The sequence below is a fragment of the Trachypithecus francoisi genome, unplaced genomic scaffold (genome assembly GCF_009764315.1).
Source record: "Trachypithecus francoisi isolate TF-2019V2 unplaced genomic scaffold, Tfra_2.0 Lachesis_group9, whole genome shotgun sequence".
Classification (NCBI taxonomy): Eukaryota; Metazoa; Chordata; class Mammalia; order Primates; family Cercopithecidae; genus Trachypithecus; species Trachypithecus francoisi.
Genome location: NW_022681474.1, coordinates 53,600,878 through 53,620,738, shown reverse-complemented (window position 1 = coordinate 53,620,738; position 19,861 = coordinate 53,600,878). Strand labels below are relative to the sequence as shown.

General features: G+C 56.7%; 1 protein-coding gene across 4 annotated transcripts in view; it reads left to right on the top strand.

Annotated features, from left to right (window-relative positions):
• ARHGAP22 (Rho GTPase activating protein 22) overlaps positions 1-17,393 on the top strand; it is a 221,858-nt gene extending 204,465 nt beyond the window's left edge. For 3 of the 4 annotated variants that reach the window (XM_033208772.1, XM_033208774.1, XM_033208775.1), the window contains 6 exons: positions 1,188-1,395; positions 5,897-6,029; positions 6,877-6,950; positions 7,601-7,722; positions 10,200-11,079; positions 14,695-17,393. In XM_033208772.1, coding sequence (XP_033064663.1) covers positions 1,188-1,395; positions 5,897-6,029; positions 6,877-6,950; positions 7,601-7,722; positions 10,200-11,079; positions 14,695-14,923 — 1,646 coding nt within the window. In that variant the 3' untranslated portion in view covers positions 14,924-17,393. The remainder of the gene's footprint in view (positions 1-1,187; positions 1,396-5,896; positions 6,030-6,876; positions 6,951-7,600; positions 7,723-10,199; positions 11,080-14,694) is intronic. The other variant, XM_033208773.1, reaches the window with a different exon arrangement.
• The last annotated feature ends 2,468 nt before the right edge of the window (positions 17,394-19,861 follow it).

Below are 19,861 nucleotides of genomic sequence, written 5' to 3'. Positions count from 1 at the left end.
CATTCATTCGAATTATCATGCAACCATCAGCACTATCCATCTCTAGAACGCTTTCTATCTTGCAAAGCTGAGACTCTGTGCCCGTTCAATTCTAATTTGACATCTCCCCTGCCCCCAGCCCCTTGCAGCTGCCATTCTACTTTCTGTCTCTGTGAATTTGACTACTCCAGGTTCTTCATATAAGAGGAATCACACAGTATTTGTCCTTTTGTGAATGCTTTACTTCACATGTTCTCCAGGTTCACCCATGTTGTAGCACGTGTCTGAATTTCCCTCCTTTTTAAGGCTGAATCAAGTTCTACTGTATGCAAATACCACGTCTTGGTTCTCTATTCATTCACTGATGGACACATGGCTTGCTTCCGCGGTTCAGCTACTGTGAATAATGCTGCTGTGAACATGGGTGTGCAAGTATCTCTTTGAGACCTTGCTTTTAATTCTTTTAGGTATATACCCAGGGGAGGGATTACTGGTAATTCTGGTTTTAATTTTTTGAGCAACTGCCATGCTGTTTTCCACAGCAACTGCACCATCTTGTCATCCTGCCAGCAGTGCACAAGGAAGGGTTCCAGTTTCTCCACATCCTCGCCAACACTTGTTACTATCTGATCTTTTGACAGTAGCCGTCCTAGTGGGTGTGAGGTGGTATCAGATAGTGGTTTGGATTTGCATTTTCCTGATGATGATTGATGCTGAATCATGACTATGGTTTTCGCATTACTATGGCATCTGTCTTGTCCAGTGAGCTGTGCCTCATTTATTCTCCTTGCTGCACTGTGTTCCATGCTAAGAACAGAACACAGGAGATCTGCTGTTGATGAGCATTGGATGGCTTCTTATTTGGAATGACTGCAAAACCAATCAATGACATGCATAATGCACGCTCCCGAGGGCCATTTGCTCCTGGCTTGGGCAAGCTCCACGGGCCAGGTCACACCACCAGCTCACTGCTCCCTCCTGCTGTCTGTCCACAGGCAGCCCAGGGCCCAGCATCTTGGTGTGTGTCCTCCCAGCATGTGTCCAGGCGACCAGGGCCCAGCCTCCTGGTATGCATCCTCCCAGTGTGTAATTTGCTTCCTGAGGAGGAGCCACCTTTAGCCCTAACAGTGCCCCTGCCCTCCATTGTCCTGAGCACCCAACACTGAGCTGGGTGGTAGAGAGTGTGACTAGCTCCTCTCTGTGCTCAGGGATCTTTGGGCAGCGCCTGGAGGACACAGTCCACCACGAGCGGAAGTATGGCCCCCGCCTGGCACCCCTGCTGGTGGAGCAGTGTGTGGACTTCATCCGGGAGCGCGGGCTCACTGAGGAGGGGCTGTTCCGCATGCCGGGCCAGGCCAACCTGGTGAGGGACCTGCAGGACTCCTTCGACTGTGGGGAGAAGCCACTGTTTGACAGGTGAGCTCGTGATCGGGGGTAAGATGGAGCCACTTGCCTATTCCTCCTGCAGGCTCCTACCCAGGACACCAGCTCCAGTGGGCAGGGGTGGGCTGGCAACAGGATGGTGGGCCAGCCCTCCTGGTGGGCAGAACGTAGGGCACACCCTCACTCCGCCAGCCTGGGGTCCCCTCTCAAGATGGATGCCTGCCACGCACAAGGCCAGCTCACATCCACACAGCCTGCCTCCCCTGCACATGCTAATAAACCTGACCCAGGCCGGAGAAAACAGGACCTCTGCTGGCTGCCATGTGAGGACAGACTGGGTGCAGCTGCATCTGGGACCCCAGGCCTTCTGTGGAGTCTGTCTCTTGGCTGTGCTTCCTCCGGTGATATCGATGGCAAGATGGCACAGCAGCTCGGCTCCCCTCCTCTTGGGTTCTGGGGACAGGAGAGCGAGTCTCCTCCATCTGTCCTGGGGCCATGTCCATCCTACCCATCATGGGGGCTTACCCAGACCCTGGATACCCCTGGGTGGAGCCAACTCTACCCCAGTCCAGGGCTGTTTGGGGACTCTGTTTCCCCCAACAGTGCCCCACCCATTATGGGGCAGTTTTTCATAGAGTTCTTCCTACATCAAGAAAACCTACCCTCTATGGGACTTCTGCCCTGTCTTCTTGGATCTGCCCCAGGATGGGCCCACCAGGACCCACAGGCAGCCCTGGCCTCCCAGGGCTTCTCCTCTGGGGGCAGAACACTCAGCCCCTCAGCTCTTTCCCAGACCCATCACTGCAGCCAGGGGAGGGTGTTGGTTCCTCTCCTTACATGTGGAGTCCAGGACTGACCACGTTCCCTAGCAGTACTCCACCCAGGGAGGTACGGAGGACCCTTCCTCTGGAGCTTTGTGAAGCTCCATCCCAGTGTTGACACTCAGTGAGCTTGTGGTCCATTCTGAACCTCAGCCAGCCAGGCCTCTTCGTCTTGTGTCTCAGCGTTAGGGTTGCAGATTGCTTCAAATAATGTCACCTGGGTAAGGCCTGGGAACCAGGACTTTTGGAAGCTCCCCAGGATCAGATGCTCTGCCCTAACGCCTGATGCTACCTGAGGGGCTTCTGCAGACACAGATCAGATCTTGCCACTCCCCTACTCAAACTCTGCTGGGGCCCGCTGGAGTGGCGCAGGCCGTCCGCACCTCACCTCCCCTGCCGAGCTTCTCCCATCCTGCTGGGCGGGTCTCCACCTGGGCACACCTGCTCTTCCAAGGTGGGTTCCTGGCATGCTCAGCCTCCTTTCTCCACCTGGCCTGCCTGCTGAAGCCCCCTTGAGAGGCAACTGGGCACCCCAGGGTGAGTTCCATGCAGACCTGTCTCCCAGCAGCCTGGGGCAACCTTCCCTGTGTCTTGGGGGCCCTCTCCTGTCTGCCTTCTCCCTCTCTGGCTGCTTCTACCCTGCTTCTGGAATTGTGTCTGGAGGGCCATCTCCACGGTGGGCATGTTGGCCTTGTTCCTCCACCCCCATCTCAGCAGTGGCCCCCATATTGCCACGGTGGCCCTGGGCTTTGGTTTCCTCTCCCTTTAGAAACTCCTCCTAGGGTATCTGAGGCCATCCTTACCACTTTCCGCCGTTTCCATGGCAGCTCCTCTGGCTCTGCAGCTGTACCCAGAGAGGGGCCCTCCCCACCCACTCCCGATGGAGGCCCCCCTTCCCACCCACCCCCAGCAGAAGGTCCCCCTCCCTACCCACCCCTAACAGAGGGTCCCCTCCTCACCCACTTCCAACAGAGGGTCCCCCCCCACCCCCAACAGAGGGTCCCCCCTCCCTACCCACCCCCAACAGAGGGTCCCTTCCTCACCCACTTCCAACAGAGTCCCGGGATGGAGCTCTGTCCCCAAGGCCATGGCCTGCCCGCCTCCCGGGGCGTTGGCTGCTAGCCTGGCCCCTTCCCCACGAAGGCCCTCCTCACCTTCCTGCTCATCTCTGTAAGAAGGTCCCCTTTAGCCCCAGGTCCTGAGCTTCTCTTCTGCTAAAGCCTCACCAGGCCTGGAAGCCTCAGTGCCTGGAGCTGGCCCATACTTGCCCCTTCCCAGCACGGTGTCCCCTGGGCACTGGGCTGTCTGTCTCCCAGGCTGCCGCCCCGCTGCTGAGCTGTGAGGACAGCCTCTTGTGAGCCGGAGCCTAGGGCTGCATGGACTCCTGGCTGCCAGGCTCTTCTTACTCCCTCAGCTCCTATCCTTTGAGTGAGGAACCGCTGGGAGGCCTAGGGGTGAAAGGGCACCCACATGCATTAGAAATTCTAAAGGGGGTGGGTCTTGACAGATAACAAGTAAACACCAGGGACACCAGTCCTGGGCCTAGTGGTAGCGAACCTCCTGGGGTGCTGCAGATGGCAGGACTGGGCTGCTCAGGGAGGAGCCCTGTGGACACCCAGGTGCGGTTAAGCAGGTGGCCCGGCTTGGGGGCAGGTTGAGGAAGTGGGGCTGGGTGATAAGAAATGGACTCTAGGGGAGTAAGGCAAGTCGGGGCCAGACTGGAGGCATGGTGTGTTCTGCATAGATGCTGGTGTTGGCGTGGGCAGGGGGGTTCCCTGAGTACGGAGAGGTGATGTGGAACCTGCAGATGGAGGGTCGCCTTGCTGTGGGTGGCCCTGACCACCAGGGCCGGTTTGCCCCCAGGGCAGGCACCTCGTCCCCTGACCAGCTGCTGCCCTCTCTGCCCCACCCCTGCCCCCAACCTCCGCCTGCACAACGTGACCACATGCTGGGAGGCCCACAGGCTGGGGAGGCATACACAGGCTGTATAGAATTCTCCTTGGGTCTTGTTGGAGGGAGGAAGGGACAGCAGTTTAGGGAAAAGTCTCAAGAAAAGGCCTGGCGACAGCTGTTGGAGGAAAGGCACTGCAGTGGGGAAGGAGGAAGGGAGGGAGGGGCGAGGAAAGGAAGTAAGAGCTCAGGTGCTGAGCGGATGGGGGGTCAGACAGGGCCAAGCAACAGGACCCTTCAGGGCAAGGATGCAGCCAGACAGGTCTGCAGAGGAGGGGTGGCTCTGTGTCCACTCACCCAGGGCAGAAACACTCCGTCCCCCAGCTGCAGAAAAGGGGAAGACATGCGGGCTGGCTCCCAACCACACTTCCCTGCCTCCTGCCCCTCCCCCAGGGCAGTTGGCCAGGAACATGGCCCCGGAGAAGGCCGGGGAGGGTGTGGTAGCAGCATGCCTTGCTGGAGAGGGAAGAGGAGTAGGGTGGGGGCTGACTGGACCCAGCCAAACCAAGAGTCACTGAGCCTCAGGTAAGGAGGGGCCCCAGGTATATGGATTTGGGGTACATATGGATACATGGAACCCCAGAATCCCAAATGTCAGGGCCAGAAGGTATTTGTCTCAGTGAGCCTAGCCTGGGATCCATCAGGGGTCAGGTGATAGCATAATGGCACAGCCACAGTCTCCTGGCCCCTGGCTCATCTCTCCTGAGGGAAATGCAGTCCAGGGTTTAAGTTCATGGTCCTAGACAAGTAGATGAACAACCTGGGGCCCGTATACGGCTTGGAGTGCAAGCTCAGAGAAGATGCCAAGGCTCTCGTTTAGGACCTGAACTGCAGACCCCACACAGGACCCAGGGAAGGACTGTGCCAGGCCCATTGTCACCACCATCCACAGCTGGTCTACTTCTGCGTTGGCAGCTCCAAGCCAGAGCAGGAGACTGAGGCCTGGAGTGGACTCCTGGGGCACTGGAGAGGAGGTGATGAGCTTAGAAGCCCAGGTGTCCCCACGGTGGACAGGAAGAGAGGAAAGGGCCTGACCTCCGACCTGCTCCTGCTGTTGAGATTCTGGGGAGTGGGATTCCCCGACAAGGAGCCAGCAGCCCTGCATTGTGGGCACCTTTGATGCAGCTCCTCCCACTCCAGCCAAGGTCAAGTGCAGTGGAGAGTGCAAGCTCAGGCTGGGGGTTGGCAGCACCTGTGGAGGGCCTGCAGGATAGCTGTTCCTACTGCAGAGCAGGCGGCTTCCACATCATCCTGCAGGGGACCTTGGGATGGCCACCAGGCCTGTGGAAGGGGCTCCCTGGCCCATGTCCCAGAGCCCTCCCTTGTGCAACCTGACCTGCATCACACTTGATTCCTCCGGCCCAGGGCAGCTGCTAGGGTGGAGCATCTATGACCTGCAGGGCCCTGTGGCTTTGCTGTCCCTGGAGTCCTACGCAGTCTACATAGGACAGGAGCAGGTCCTGAATGGACTGACACAGACTCAGGGGTTCTGAGCAGGTGCTTAGGCATGATGGGTGGTCCCTGAGCTGGAGCTCCTGGCCATGGATACTTAGTCGCCCCTGCCCCAGCCCTGTCCACTGCTCCCAGAAGCAGCACTGGCCTTTCCTTGACCAAGGCAGCTGGCCGCAGATGCAGCCCCCAGTATGCCCAAGCATGCATCTGAGACCAGAGGCTGCCCTTGGCATCAGGGGGTACCAGTCACCCCTGAAGTCCCCTGGCATCCCAGGCCTCACACACTTGTCCTCTTCCCTTCCCGCCCCCAGCACAACAGACGTGCACACGGTGGCCTCCCTGCTGAAGCTCTACCTGCGGGAGCTCCCCGAGCCCGTGGTCCCCTTCGCCAGGTACGAGGACTTCCTCAGCTGCGCCCAGCTGCTCACCAAGGACGAGGGGGAGGTCAGTGGCTCCTGGGATAGCTCCTGGGAGATGGGCTGGCTGGGTGGTGGCCTGTAGACTCAGGACACAGACTCTGACTTTTCATGAATTTTCATGGCACATGGATCCTGTGGAGGCCTGCTCTGTGTTGGGGGGTGTGGTGGAGGCCTGAAGCATCCTGCTCGGCTGGTGGAGGGGCCAGGCCATCCTGCTCAGGTCGGGGAGGGGCCGGGGCATCCTACTATCTGCCTGGAGCCATACTTGTCTGCGGCCTTGGTCTCTGGGAGGGGTGGGTCCGGGGTGCCCAGCTCTGGCTGCCACACCAGTAGGTGCTCACACTCCTCATACCCGACTCAGGCCACTCGGGCCTGTCATGGGCTCAGAAACAGGGAGATCTTTTATTTATATCTTGCTTCCTTCCCAAAAGAATTTGAGCTGGCTCCCAGGACCGATGAGCCATCCCTCCTGTTCCCACCCACGCAGGTGCTGGTTTGCAGCCCCAGGTGGCTCAGGGTCAGGGAAGGACCGTTTGCCTCCCCTGTGGCCCTGTGGGAGTTGAGGGCTCATTATCTGGCAAATATTTGTGTCTTGATAAGTGAGCTGAGTGCTGGCCCTGACATTCCTCTACCGGCCCCGTAGAGGCTCACCCCTCACTCCAGCTCCTTAGAAGCAAGTTAGCTTCCCAGGAGGTCACAGCTGGGCCCTGGCCACTCCTTGAGGGGAGGTGGAGGTGGTGGAGCCCTCTGGTCTGTTGGGGCTGGGCCGCAATAGCCCCCACCTCCCTTCTCCTTGCCCACCCCTCCTCGCAGTCAGAGAAGGATGAGGGGCCTCATTGCCGGTGTTTGAAATTCTGTTATTCATTCCTAAGGGCACTCTGGAGTTGGCTAAACAAGTGAGCAACCTTCCTCAGGCCAATTACAACCTGCTCAGATACATCTGCAAGTAAGTGGCGTGGCAGGAGGGGAACCACACTTGCCTGCACTGGCTCCACACTCCCCAACCCCACAGCGAGACACATAACTCTTCCTTGTCAGAAGTCATTCCCGGGTCATTCCCCCACCCTGCACAGCCTCACCCAGGGTGGATGAAGCAGGGAGTGGAAAAACACAGACCCTGAGTTCATGAAGCTTACAGTCCCATGGGAGCAGCTGGTTTTAAACAGCCCTGGGTAGATAATACCCTCTGTCTCTCCTGGATGCTTCTTGCCATCCTGTCCCCCCAGGCATCTGCCCCTTGACCCCCAACCCTTCATGTATCCCCATCCTAGACGCTGAGAAGGGGCATGCAGGGGCAGTGCTGACTAGGGTCTGGGACTTCCCAGAATTTGTGCACACTGCAATGTGCAGCATCATGTCCTCCTTTCACACAAATAGCATGGGCCCTTGTCCCAGTGAGCTTTGCTTCTGATGGCCCTCTCAGGCCCCAAGGGAAGCCTGCCCTCATTGAGCCTGGCAGAGGCAGGCTGCACCCAGTGGGCAAAAGCCCACAGGCAGCAGGGCTCAGCAGGGGCGCGGCGGGGCGTCCAGGCCACTCACAGGAGACTGGGTGTCAGAACTTGCTTCTTTGATGACTGCTGCTTCCTTACTTTGCAGGTTTCTGGATGAAGTTCAGGCATACTCAAATGTCAACAAGATGAGTGTCCAGAACCTGGCAACCGTGTTTGGACCTAACATTCTGCGGCCACAGGTAGAGGACCCAGTAACCATCATGGAAGGTAAGTGGGAGGTGTACCTGGTGGCCCTGGGTGCTGCGGGGGTCTGGGCTCATCTTGGTCCAGGGCAGGTCCTCCAAACCATCCCAGTCCAGCGCCAGGCCAGCAGGAGGGGTGGCTCAGGTGGCATATCTCCATCTCGGGGGACTTGGCAGGAGCTTCTGTAGACCTCACCCCGCTGACCCCCATGAGGTCCAGCTATAAGATAAAAAGGAACTTTGCCCTGCAATGGGCAGCAGCAAGTCACTGGGTGCAATTAGAATGGCCAGTGGTTTCTGTGGATGGAAGAGGCTGGAGGGATGGGAGAGGTCAGCACTCTTGCCCTTGAACACAGACATGTTTACTTTTCTTTTACAATTAAGCAATTGTCATAGGTTCCTGGATGTCAGCTTTGCAAACCCTGGAGGATTTATGATAAATAACAATAAGTGATTAAAAATAGCAGCAACAGGCCGGGCACGGTGGCTCATGCCTGTAATCCCAGCACTTTGGGAGGCCGAGACGGGCGGATCACGAGGTCAGGAGATCGAGACCATCCTGGCTAACACGGTGAAACCCTGTCTCTACTAAAAATACAAAAAAAATTAGCTGGGCGTAGTGGCGGGCACCTGTAGTCCTACCTACTCAGGAGGCTGAGGCAGGAGAATGGCATGAACCCGGGAGGTGGAGCTTGCAGTGAGCTGAGATCGCGCCACTGCACTCCAGCCTGGGCGACTGAGCAAGACTCCATCTCAAAAAAAAAAAAAAAAAAAAAAAAAAAAAAAAAATAGCAGCAATAGCAGCTGCTTTCAGTAAGCTTCTAGTAAGTGCCTTGTTTGTATCACCTCATTTCAGGCTTTACAACCAGCCTGTGCTGTGATAATCGCTCCCTCTTTACAGATGAGGAAACTGAGGCCAGGAGAGGCAAGGGGACTCACCAGAGGCCAGTTAGCCAGACTTAGCAAAGGGCACAGGTGTAGGCTGCCATAGAAGAGAGAGCCCACCTCATAGGGCCCATGGAACACTGTCCCCAGTGGAGTACGCGTGAGAGGCGTGCTGCTCAGACAGGAAGCCCACAGCTGAGGTTGTTCTTGCCCTTATCCCATGTGGAGGGACATGGTGGAGTGCTTTTGCTGAAGTCCCCACTTTGGTCTGTCCTGGCTGGGTCTCCCACCCCAGGGCCCCATGAGGCCAGGAAAACACAAGCTCCCACCTGCCTGGTGGTACAGATGCTTGAGGTGGAGGCCTGCCCTACCTGCTTCATGGAGCTCCTGCCTCACCTATGTTCTTGGCCTCAGAATTCTTTCCTTGACTTCTTCCAGGATTCCTAGTCAACTTCAGTGGGAGAGTCCACCCCGGCACTCAGCCCTCCCTCCCACCCGGGGGACCTCCTAGCGTCTGGCCTTTGTGGTGAGGGTGGCGGGAGGGAATGAGGCAACTGGGTAGATGCCATGGTCCTTCCTGCACTGCCCACCTCCGCTGTGGACCCCCAACCCCACCACCGTAGGAACTGAGTTCCCAGCACCGGGGCTGCATCTCGGGGGCCTTGGCCTAGAGACGGGGGATGTGTGTGTGTGTGAGATTATATGTATGTGGGATTCTGGGGGACGGGCAGGGTGCACTATGTGTGTGATTGTGTATGGGGGAATTTGGGGAGGGTGCATTGTGTGTGCAGTTGTGTGTGGGGGATTTTGGGGAGGGGGTGGGGTTCATTGTGCGATTGTGTATGGGGGGATTTGGGGAGGCTGGGTGGGGGATTTGTGTGTTCACTTGTGTGTGTATGAGCTTTGGGGAACCTGGGCAGAGTGCACTGTGTGTGTAATTTATGTGTGTGGGATTTTGGGGAGTGGGCATTATATGTGCAATTGTGTGTTGGGGGATTTGGGGAGGCTGGGTCGGTGTATTGTTTGTCCAATTGTATGTGTGTGTGAGACTTTGGGGGTGGATGGGGTGCATTGTATGTGTGATTGTAGGGGGGGATTTTAGGGGTGGGCGGGGTGCACTGTGTGTGCAATTGTATGTGTGTGCCCCCACACAGGAAAGATGGCTCTATTTCCTGTCCCAGAGCCCTATGCTCCCAGAGTGTGGACATTCAGGCATGGCCATTGTCAGCAGCACCGGGGTGACATGGGGCAGCCGAGAGAGTTCTGGCATCTCAGGTCCCAGGTTCCAGTTCCAACCTGCCACCTGCTCACCCTGCAGCCCTGGTGCCTGCTTCCTCACCCCACCCCGGCTGGAGGTCGTGAGCGCAGGCACAGTGCTTCCTCCCCGGCTTGTGGCTCTGTGCCTGAGGAAGATGGTTCTGCGGCCCCATCCTGCTGTCCTGCCTGGAGTTGAAGGGTGTGTGGTTCTTTCTTCTGGGCGGATGAAGGCTCCCTTGAGGGGCGGCCTGGCTCTGGTTACAGGGCCAGTTCCCACGAAGCTGGGTCCCCATGACTGGCAGAGCGACCCTGGGCCGGGTGGCTGGCAGCAGGGCCCTTCTCCGCCTCTCTTTCCGGCAGGCACTTCCCTCGTCCAGCACCTGATGACTGTCCTCATCCGCAAACACGGCCAGCTTTTCACGGCACCGGCCCCGGAAGGGTCCACCTCCCCGCGCAGGGGCCCGCAATGTGCAGTGGGGTGGGGCTCCGAGGAGGTCACCAGAGACAGCCAGGGAGAACCCTGCGACCCCGGCCTGCCTGCGCACAGGACCTCTTCCCTGGACGGGGCGGCCGTGGCGGTGCTCTCCAGAACAGCCCCCACGGGAGCGGGGAGCCGGTGCAGCCCTGGGAAGAAGGTGCAGACCCTGCCCAGTTGGAAGTCCTCCTTCCGTCAGCCAGGATCCCGATCGGGAAGCCCGAAGGGGGGCGGCTCGTCCCTGGAGGTGCCCATCATCTCCTCCGGCGGGAACTGGTTCATGAACGGGTTGTCCTCCCTGCGTGGCCACCGCCGGGCTTCATCGGGAGACCGGCTCAAGGACTCGGGCTCCGTGCAGAGACTCTCCACTTATGACAATGTGCCCGCGCCGGGCGTGGTCCCCGGCATACCCAGCGTGGCCAGCATGGTGTGGTCCGGGGCCTCCTCCAGCGAGTCTTCGGTGGGGGGCTCGCTCAGCAGCTGCACGGCCTGCCGGGCCAGCGACTCGTCCGCTCGCAGCTCCCTGCACACCGACTGGGCCCTGGAGCCCTCCCCGCTCCCCAGCAGCAGCGAGGACCCCAAGTCCCTGGACCTGGACCACAGCCTGGACGAGGCGGGCACGGGTGCCAGCAACAGCGAGCCAAGCGAGCCGGGCAGCGCCACCCGGGAGCACGCGCGCCGCTCCGAGGCCTTACAGGGGCTGGTCACTGAGCTCAGGGCCGAGTTGTGCCGCCAGCGGACTGAGTACGAGAGGAGTGTGAAAAGGTAACGTGCTGCCCCGTGGAGCCTCCTGTAACCGGGTGGAGCCTGCAGGAAAGCTGTGTTCTTGGCACATGGGCGTCGGCCTCTGACTCGCCAGCCACTGGCCCTGGAAGCCAGCCTCAGAGAGGGGAATCCTACCTAGCTCTGGGAAAGCCCTGGGACTGGCAGGCTTGGCACGCAGTCCCTCTGGCACGCAGTCGGTGCTGCAGAGGCCTGCTGACTCCATGTGAGTGGGAATGCCCGCCCAGCCCACCGTCTTTGCTACACGGGTGAGAACAGAGTCCGTGTGCAGTCTGCAGCTAGGGAGGAGGGGGCAGCCCCTGGAGGCAGGTCCTAGGCCTGTCCCAGTACAGGGGCCCATAGCCTGGATGCTGGGCGCCGGGAAGTGCCCAGGCCCCAGACCAGCCAGGCTAGAAGTGAGGACTCCTTCCTTGATGGGATCAGAATCCAGTTTCCCTGCTGAACCAAGCCCTTGTGCCCGCCCTTGTCACAGGATGGTTGTACTGCACCCTGAGACTTGCAATCTTACTAACAGAGGGCCGGAGTTCCAGCCTCCCATGAGGACCGGGGTTCCCCTCTGCAGTGAGGAACCTCAGCTCCTGGAGGCCGGGTTTTCCAGTGCAGGGGGTTTCCCTTAGCATTGCAGACTCCTTGGCCCCTCTGGCTGCAGGTCCCCATTAGTCGGCTGACCTGTTCACCTGGGTCCCACCCACTAGCAGGGAATTCCTTTTTCCATTAGAGGCAGTGGATGGAGGTGGAAGGCATTCCTGTTGCCCACTCTGAACCTGTGATTTCCACTGGGAGCTGGAATGGCAGCCATTGCCCTTTTGTTCTGCTGACAGCTGTTCTCTGGGTGCTGGAGAGTGCCAGGCATGTGCAGGCACGGTGTCTGCAAAAGGAAGAGACAGGAGAGGAGGGACCTTGAGGGCCGTGTCTGCAAAAGGAAGAGACAGGAGAGGGGGGACCTTGAGGGCAGAGGCCCCTGCCATGGGGAAGGTCACAGCAGGCAGTGCCTGAGCCAAGGCTGGAAGGACCCATATGATGGAGCCGAGAAAGGAAATAGCATCAGTAGAACCCAAGGGCCTCCAGAAATAGAGTAGAAGATGCTATCTGCTGCAGATGAGCTCACAGACCAAACTACAGGGCATGTGGGAACTCTTACCATGCAGAAAGCTGTCCACGCAGAAGGCTGGACTGGACCAGCTTCGCCAGTTGTGTGCTGAGTCCCTGGAGCTCCTCTGGCCTGCTCTGAGGTCTGGTTTCTCCAGGGAGATGCAGGACTGTTGGACTACCTGGATTCTAGTCCCAGCTCCCCCAGGGATTGGCTGAGTGTCCCTGGCAGGATCTTTGGGCCCCAGTGACCTCACCCATTTGTACCGAGTGTTAAATGACTCAGTGGATGGGAGCACTCAGGAACCTTTGCTGCTTGCATTAACTCCTGCCTACTGGCTGGAGGTAAGATGAGGTTCCCAGAGGGAAAGGGACAGCAGTGGTAGCCCTTGTGGAGGGCCTGTCCTCACTAGCATAGTGGTCTGGGCTGTTGTCTTGGTTGGAGGGAGGGTCTAGAGTGAGGAGGGTCTCTGAGCACAGGAAGGAAGTTGAGGGCATTAGCACCTGTCCCGTCCAGCAGGTGATTGGGGAATGTGTGTCCGGTTCTCTGGAAGTATGGAGCCATCGGGTAGGGGGTGGGGTGAGGCTGGCCTTGTCCTGGCCCCCAGGACTCTGGACAGAGCCCCTCCCCAGGGCCCTGCTGGGGAGTCAGCCTTCCTTCGTGCATTCCCAAAAGAGAACCTGTTTCCTGTGAAGTACCAGATGCTGTGCAGGTGGCCACAGCTGTGGCAAAAACTGATCCAAATCTCTGTCCACATTCTTATTTGGGTTGCGGGGAGACAAAGACCGTAAGCATGATAACTTTTGAAAAATACACGGTGTGTTAGAAGGGAGAAGAAGGAGGAGAACATAGAGCAGCATGGAGGGGAGTGGAGAGGAGCCTCAGGGTAGAAGGTTGGAGGGCCCTGGGTGGGAGACCCCAGAGCTGTAGCCAGCACTGAGCCCAGGACCCCTACAGGCGGGGAGAGTCAGGAGGTGGGGACTGGAGATGTGTGGGGCAGGGGCAATGCTCTGGTCTTTCGCAGAGTGAGATGAGAATGAAGTGTGAAGCTGATGGAGGGTCTTGGCACATTGGGCACTGGACAGGCACACCTGGGTGCCATGCTGAGCAGAGCTTGCCAGGGGCCAAGGGCAGAACAGACCAGTTAGGAGGTGTGGGGGTCTAGGCCTGACCTATGGGGAGTGTGGCCCTATGGGGCAGCAGGTGGAGGTGGGGGAAGCGGCCAGGTGCTGAGCATATTTTGAAGGTAGAGCCAAAAGGTTTTGCTAGCTGATCAGATATGGGGCCAAGAAAAGGAATGGACTTAGGGGAGGACATGATTGTTCAGCTGAGCAGCTGAAGGAAGGTATTCACCAAGAGAGTGCACCAGGGCTATGGAAGAGTGGTCTGGAGATGAGGGTCAGGACCCTTTAAGTCGGAGATGCTGATGAAATGGTGCAGAGTCATCAGCGTGTAGTTGGGGCTTGGAGTCTTGAGCCTGGCAGAGAAGGAACAGGGGAGGTCCAGGCCCGAGCCCAAGGGCAGCAGTGGGGAGGTAGGTGGCTTCTCTCTGACAGCTACCTGTGCTCCTGGTGGGGAGGGCTCAGGCCATGCTGCACGCTCAGTGATGAGGATGGAGGCCTCATTTTGGTGGGTTGGGGAATCCGTGTTTGTTCATTATGCACCACATACCAGGCACTGTGCTGGGCCCCTGGCATCTTCCAGCCCATGGTGACTGCTCTGAGGAGCAGTCACCCTCTGCATTTCAGTGTGGCCTGTGTCCTGCCCATAGCCATGTGGCTCACAGGTCACCAGGCTGGCCTTAAAATCCAGCATGTGTTCCCAGGGGCTGGGCTCAGGTGTGTTCCTTCGAACAGACAGAAGCTGGTCGTCTGGTCAAAAAGACGGCCATGCCAACCTTGGCACACTGCGGCATGAACCTGCATGGAAGCATGTGGTATAGGCTCTGATGGCGCAGAGGAGCACCATTGGGACCTGCTGGGGAGGATCACAGGAAGCAGCATCATGTTGGGGGCGCTTGAGCTGAACATGACAGGCAAGCAGGAATGAAAGTGACCACCCCACGGGATCTTCTGTGGGTCGTCACGTGTGGCTGGATCGTGGGGACGGTGTGGGGAGCTGTGGGAGGGGAGGCCACAGCACAGGAGCAAAGGTCAGGGGACAGTCCAAGTCCCAACCCTCCCTATGGAGGGGCCTGTGCTGTTCCTGCCAGCTGGCAGGAATCCCATACTGCACTGGAGGGGCAAATGCAGACCCAGGGAGGCACCGAAGGCATGGATCCTTGTGTTGACATTTCAGGATCGCACGCTGAGGGGAGCTGTGGCAGGGGACAGTTTGCTCACGGGTGAAGTACTGGGGTTCTTGTGAGGAGCAGATGAGCCGGGGTGTCCTCCTGCTGCCATGGCCTGGCCTGACCCTTCAACCCACAGTGAGCGCAAGCAGGGTACACCTATGGGACAGTGAACCTGCCCGCAGAGTCTCCAACAGCATCTCTCCTTGACTTTCAGAATCGAAGAAGGGAGTGCTGACCTGAGAAAACGAATGTCTCGGTTAGAAGAAGAACTGGACCAGGAAAAGAAAAAATACATCATGCTGGAAATAAAGCTGCGGAACTCTGAGCGGGCGCGGGAGGACGCGGAGAGGAGGAACCAGCTGTTGCAGAGGGAAATGGAAGAGTTTTTTTCGACCCTAGGAAGCTTAACTGCTGGGGCAAAAGGTGCCAGGGCCCCAAAGTAAAAGGAATGGTAGAGCTTACTTCTGTGCTATGTCTGTTGGTCTCCAGCCATGCACGGAGTCAGAAGCCTCTGTATCTCTGGAGCAGCCAGGCGCTCTGGAACCAGCTGGAGAGAGAGATCCTGATACCTCTGTGGGGACTGTTGGGACCCCACACATTCCAGGTGGGATCAGATGCTGCTCCAACCATGCAGCTCGTGGTGAGGGTCAGAAGAGGACAGTACCAAGAGTAGCGCTTAGCCCTTACCCAGGAAATGTCCTTCATGGCCACAGAAATGGAGGGCACCCACCATTTCTGCCACAGGATCCAGGCAGCCACTGGGAGCAGTTAGCTTGCTTTATTAAATGTGCTCACAGAGCATAGTGCCTTGTTACCTGGCTCATTTTTCATGCTGCGCGATACAGGGCTTCTTAGGTGACCACTCCTGTTTCTCCAAGGGCTAGGAGCGCCCTGAGGTATGCCCCTGGGTGGAATAGCACAGGCATTGTGAAGTGGGATGTGAAGCCCCCCGAGGGACAGCAGCCTTGTGCTTTCAGCTCTCTTGTCTGTGTGCTCAAGGTGGGATGCCTTTCTTTACTCCCCCACCCCCTAGCCATCTGGACCTCTGCAGCTAATTTCTGTCTTGGGAGGTCCCCTGGGCCTTCCACCATGGCCCCAGCTCTGCTCCAGGGCCAGAGCCTGAGTGCGCACCCAGCGCAGGTGCTATGCTTGGGCGAGGTGTGGGCAAGTGTGGCCGCTCTACAGGAGGGCTGAGCCAAGGCCATGGGAAGCATCTGTTCACCATATTTCAGGTGCCCATGCCTCACCCTGGGCCCTTGCCCAGCGCCCTTCCAGTCCCTCCTTCCCTGCTGTTCACCCCCTCCTCTGGCTCATCCACAGACCTGAAGGCTCCTTTAGGGCAAATCCCTCCAGAAAGCCTTTCCCAACCACAGGGCACCCAGGCCAGGCCCGGCTGGAGCTCCTGGGCTGTGCTTCAGGAGGCAGCAACGCAGTGCCTCTGGGCCCAGCAGTGTCACACTGCTGTCTTCACCTGTTCCCCTCACGGTGTCCTGATGTGTGGCTGGCCCCTCGCTGCCCCTGAGCAGTAACCTGCAGGGGTTTGTTCAGGGAGCAGTGGTCACCAGAGCGTCCAGTTTCTGACCACAGCCACTAGAAACGTCACTCAGGCCCAACCAGCTCCACCTAAAGTCAGGTATAAACATTGCCCACATCTGATGCTTTAAATGCCAGGGGCTCAGTCCTCCCAGGAAATGCCAGCTTCCTACCAGGAAGGCAGGCCCGCAGGGTGAAGCAGGCAGGGTGGCTCCCACACTGTGGCCAGCTACCCATTGTCTCCAGGCAGCTACCAGGGGCTCGTCCACCAGGAGGCGGGCACCTGCTCAGGGCCCTCAGCAGCATCAAGGTCGGGATGCTGGAGCTCAGGAGGGTCTGGGGAGAGTGGCGTCTGTCCTTGCTCAGCCACTGACATGGCGAGCCAGCTGTCTGGGTGATGGGATTTTTCCCTGGGGTTGAGATGCTTCCCTCCCCTCTATTCAAGGAGAGAGAAGAGAATACGAGGTGACTTTGAGTCCTCACAGCAACCCAATGAAGTAGAAAATTGGCCCTATTCTCCATATTCAGAGGAGAAACTGAGGCTTGGAGAAATTGGGTGGGAACAGCAGTACATTCTGATGACCCTGTTGGGTTCTCTCACCACAGCCGTGGAATTCTGCTGATTTTGACCTGGAGAGAAAATGCCACCAGGCTATCGAAGGAGCAGAGGAAACTGAAATGGGTTTCCCATGATGAAAGGAAGCTTGTCTGTCTGTCTCAACCACTAATCCTGGCAAAGGCTTAGGCTCCTGCCGAGTCCCCAGTAGCGATAGGAGCTCATGAATGCCTGAGCCACATCTGCCACCTATTGGCCAAGTAGGATCTGCAAATGCCATTCTTATCTCGAAATGAATTGGCGTGATTATTCAGTTCTGTTCTCCAATCTCTATGTAACCAGCACTGGGCATCTCATCTGTAAAACACCTGACTTAAATGTCAGGCACACTGAGTGAATGAGGCTGACCTGTCAGGGGGTCTCTAGTATCCCCACCACTACCCACTTCTCTCAGTTGAGTTACATTTGCTGAACCTGGTCCCAAACTGACAGATTCCCATTGTACTTGTTACTGTAATTACATCATTTAATATGAAGTAGACTCATGAATTACATGAATTATGAACATGAAAAGGTAGGGAATTGATTCATTGAAACCCTGGAATGCTTTAGACAGACTCAGTAGAGGCACATTGCTAAAAAATATTGTCAAATTAAGTATGGTTGAATGAAACATGCAATAGCGAGAAATGGGAAGAATCTGGGGTTCTGCTCTCAGAATACTTCAACAGTGTCGTAAAACTTGTGTTTGACTTTAAAGAAATACTGGAAATTGTGAATGTCTCATACCAAAAAAAAAAAACAAGAGTTGGCTTATGTTAAAAGAATAACAAATGAATGTACATGTTCTTTAAAGTTAAAATACAATTTTAAGGGTATGTGTGTGTGAGAAACAGAAATAGAAAAGGAAGATTCCTTGTCAACTGGCTTTTGAGTGATGGACCAGGAATGAATCTTATTCCTGAAGGAATTTCGGAATGGAACCCATATATCCATGTTTCCCTGGTCTGGGTAAAAATGGAGTCAGTAACGTTTCACGGACTCTCTCCCTCTCCTTTGGATGCAGAACCCCAGGCCCCTGCAGAGCCCTCCCAGTATCCTAAGTAATTATCTCACGAGTGTCTTGAGTTCCCAGCTAAGCAGCCGTGACATTGCCACACACTGCCGCTGCCTCTCTTTACTCCTGCCTCCACCAAGAACCCCCACCTGTGCCAGGATTGCTGTCCTTTTCTACCAGCCACATTGCTACTACTTCTGTCTCCCAAAGCAAGCCCTGCAACACTTGAGCACAGGGGTCTCACAACGTGTTGCAGTCTGTGAAGAAGTGGGGTAGGGTAGGACAGGGTCATGAAAAGCCCAGCAGGGACCAGATACTCTGAGGGCCTATTGCCCATGGTGAGAGGTTTTTATTCTAAGGGAGATAGGAAAGGATTTGAGCTTTACATTAACTCACATGAATTGACTTCCATTTTGATAGTGGAAGGGGAAAGAGCTTTTGAAAGATGGGAACTCCTGAGCATGTCTGTACACTGCTGAGCATGACCCAAACGACAGGGAGAGAGTTGCAGGCAGGTTCATAGGAATGCAAAGCGGTCTTTGAGAAGTCTTGAAAAATGTCAAACATGCTTACCTTACATAGCATGCCCCAGAAGCTTTTGTGCAGGGGACGTTTTTATTCCCATAAAGCTGCTCAAGCAGAACACAGCAGTTTCCAAGCGAAGGCTCCGGAGCCCACCTGCCCAGATGCAGATCCTGCCCCGATGCAGATCCTGCTCCTGCCACGTGTGACAAGCTGGCTTGATGACCCCACTCCAAGACAGCTAAATCTCTATGCTATCTGGGCATTGGGTCTTAACCCGATGGTTTCATAAATCTCAAGCCCCTGCACTCACCCCATAGCTGGTTAAAAAGTTCACCAGGTTAGGAAACCAGCAGCAGCTGACCCAAAATTCCTGGTAGAGAATTCCTGTTTTTCTATGATTATTTCCTGTTTCCCTTCTTTCAGTGAGCTTTTGATGTCTGTCTGTCCACTGTGGTAAAAGGAGACAAGGGGCAGGGTCTGGGCCCAGTTCACAGGGGACTGAGTAGTAGTCTGGGCCCACTTCTCCAGGCCCAGGTCTAGTGGTGGCCATGGCCATGGGGATGGGGAGCCTCGGGGTCAGCACGTGGGTTCATTGGTTCAGCTGCACACTGAAGGCGGGTGGGGGGTGGGCTTCAGGATCTAGAACATCTCTTCCTTGTGACACATCAAATCGAGGGAAACACAGCATTTAGTTCACATCAAACTCTTCTGGGTATGTTTGCCTAGAGACACATTCAAACAGACATGAGGGACAGATGTTTGACTTGACGAACCTGTATGCCAGGGTGCTGAGCTGACTCTGATGCCAGGCAGGATGATGGCGGTAGCTAGCACCCACTGAGCCCTGGCCAGTCCCTGCCCTGCATGCACACGCCAAATCCTCCCAGCAACACTGCCAGGTGACATTAGGCTTCCCACAGGACAGATGACAGAGCACAGCCCGAGTTGAGGCACTTGCAGGGAGTGAGGCAGCCAGTGAGGTCAGGATGCTATGTGGGTATTTGGCACCAGAGCCCATGCTCACATCACTATAATATCGCAGCGCTGCATGTAGTGTCCTTATGTCACACTTTGAGGGCCATGAATGTTGCATTTTCAGAGGACAGAAATGGTGTAAAGGATAGGTTCTAGTCATTAGCTTACCCGGCCCACCATTTATGGAACACCTACTTGCCAGGCATTATCTCCAGTAGGACAGGCTCTTCCATCCAGGGGATCCCAGCGTGAGGCATCAAGAGAAGATGAGAACACAGGATGCTGTCAAGTAACAGTAAGAGGCATGGCTCAGCCAGATTGACACTTGTCTGAGGTGATCTAAATTCTCCATCTTGACTAAGCTCACCTGGACCCGCAGGACCCAGTAGACCCCAACCTTTCCAGGACCTTGTCTCATAAAAACACATGTGCCTGGCCGGGCATGGTGGCTCACTCCTGTAATCCCAGCACTTTGGGAGGCCGAGGTGGACAGATCATGAGGTCAGGAGATCGAGACCAGCCTAATACAGTGAAACCCCGTCTCTACTAAAAATACAAAAAAATTAGCCAGGTGTGGTGGTGGGCACCTGTAGTCCCAGCTACTCAGGAGGCTGAGGCAGGAGAATGGTGTGAACCTTGGAGGTGGAGGTTGCAGTGAGCAGAGATTGTGCCACTGTTCTCCAGCCTGGGCAACAGAGCAAGACTCCATTTGAACTTTCTCCCTTTCAACTCTTC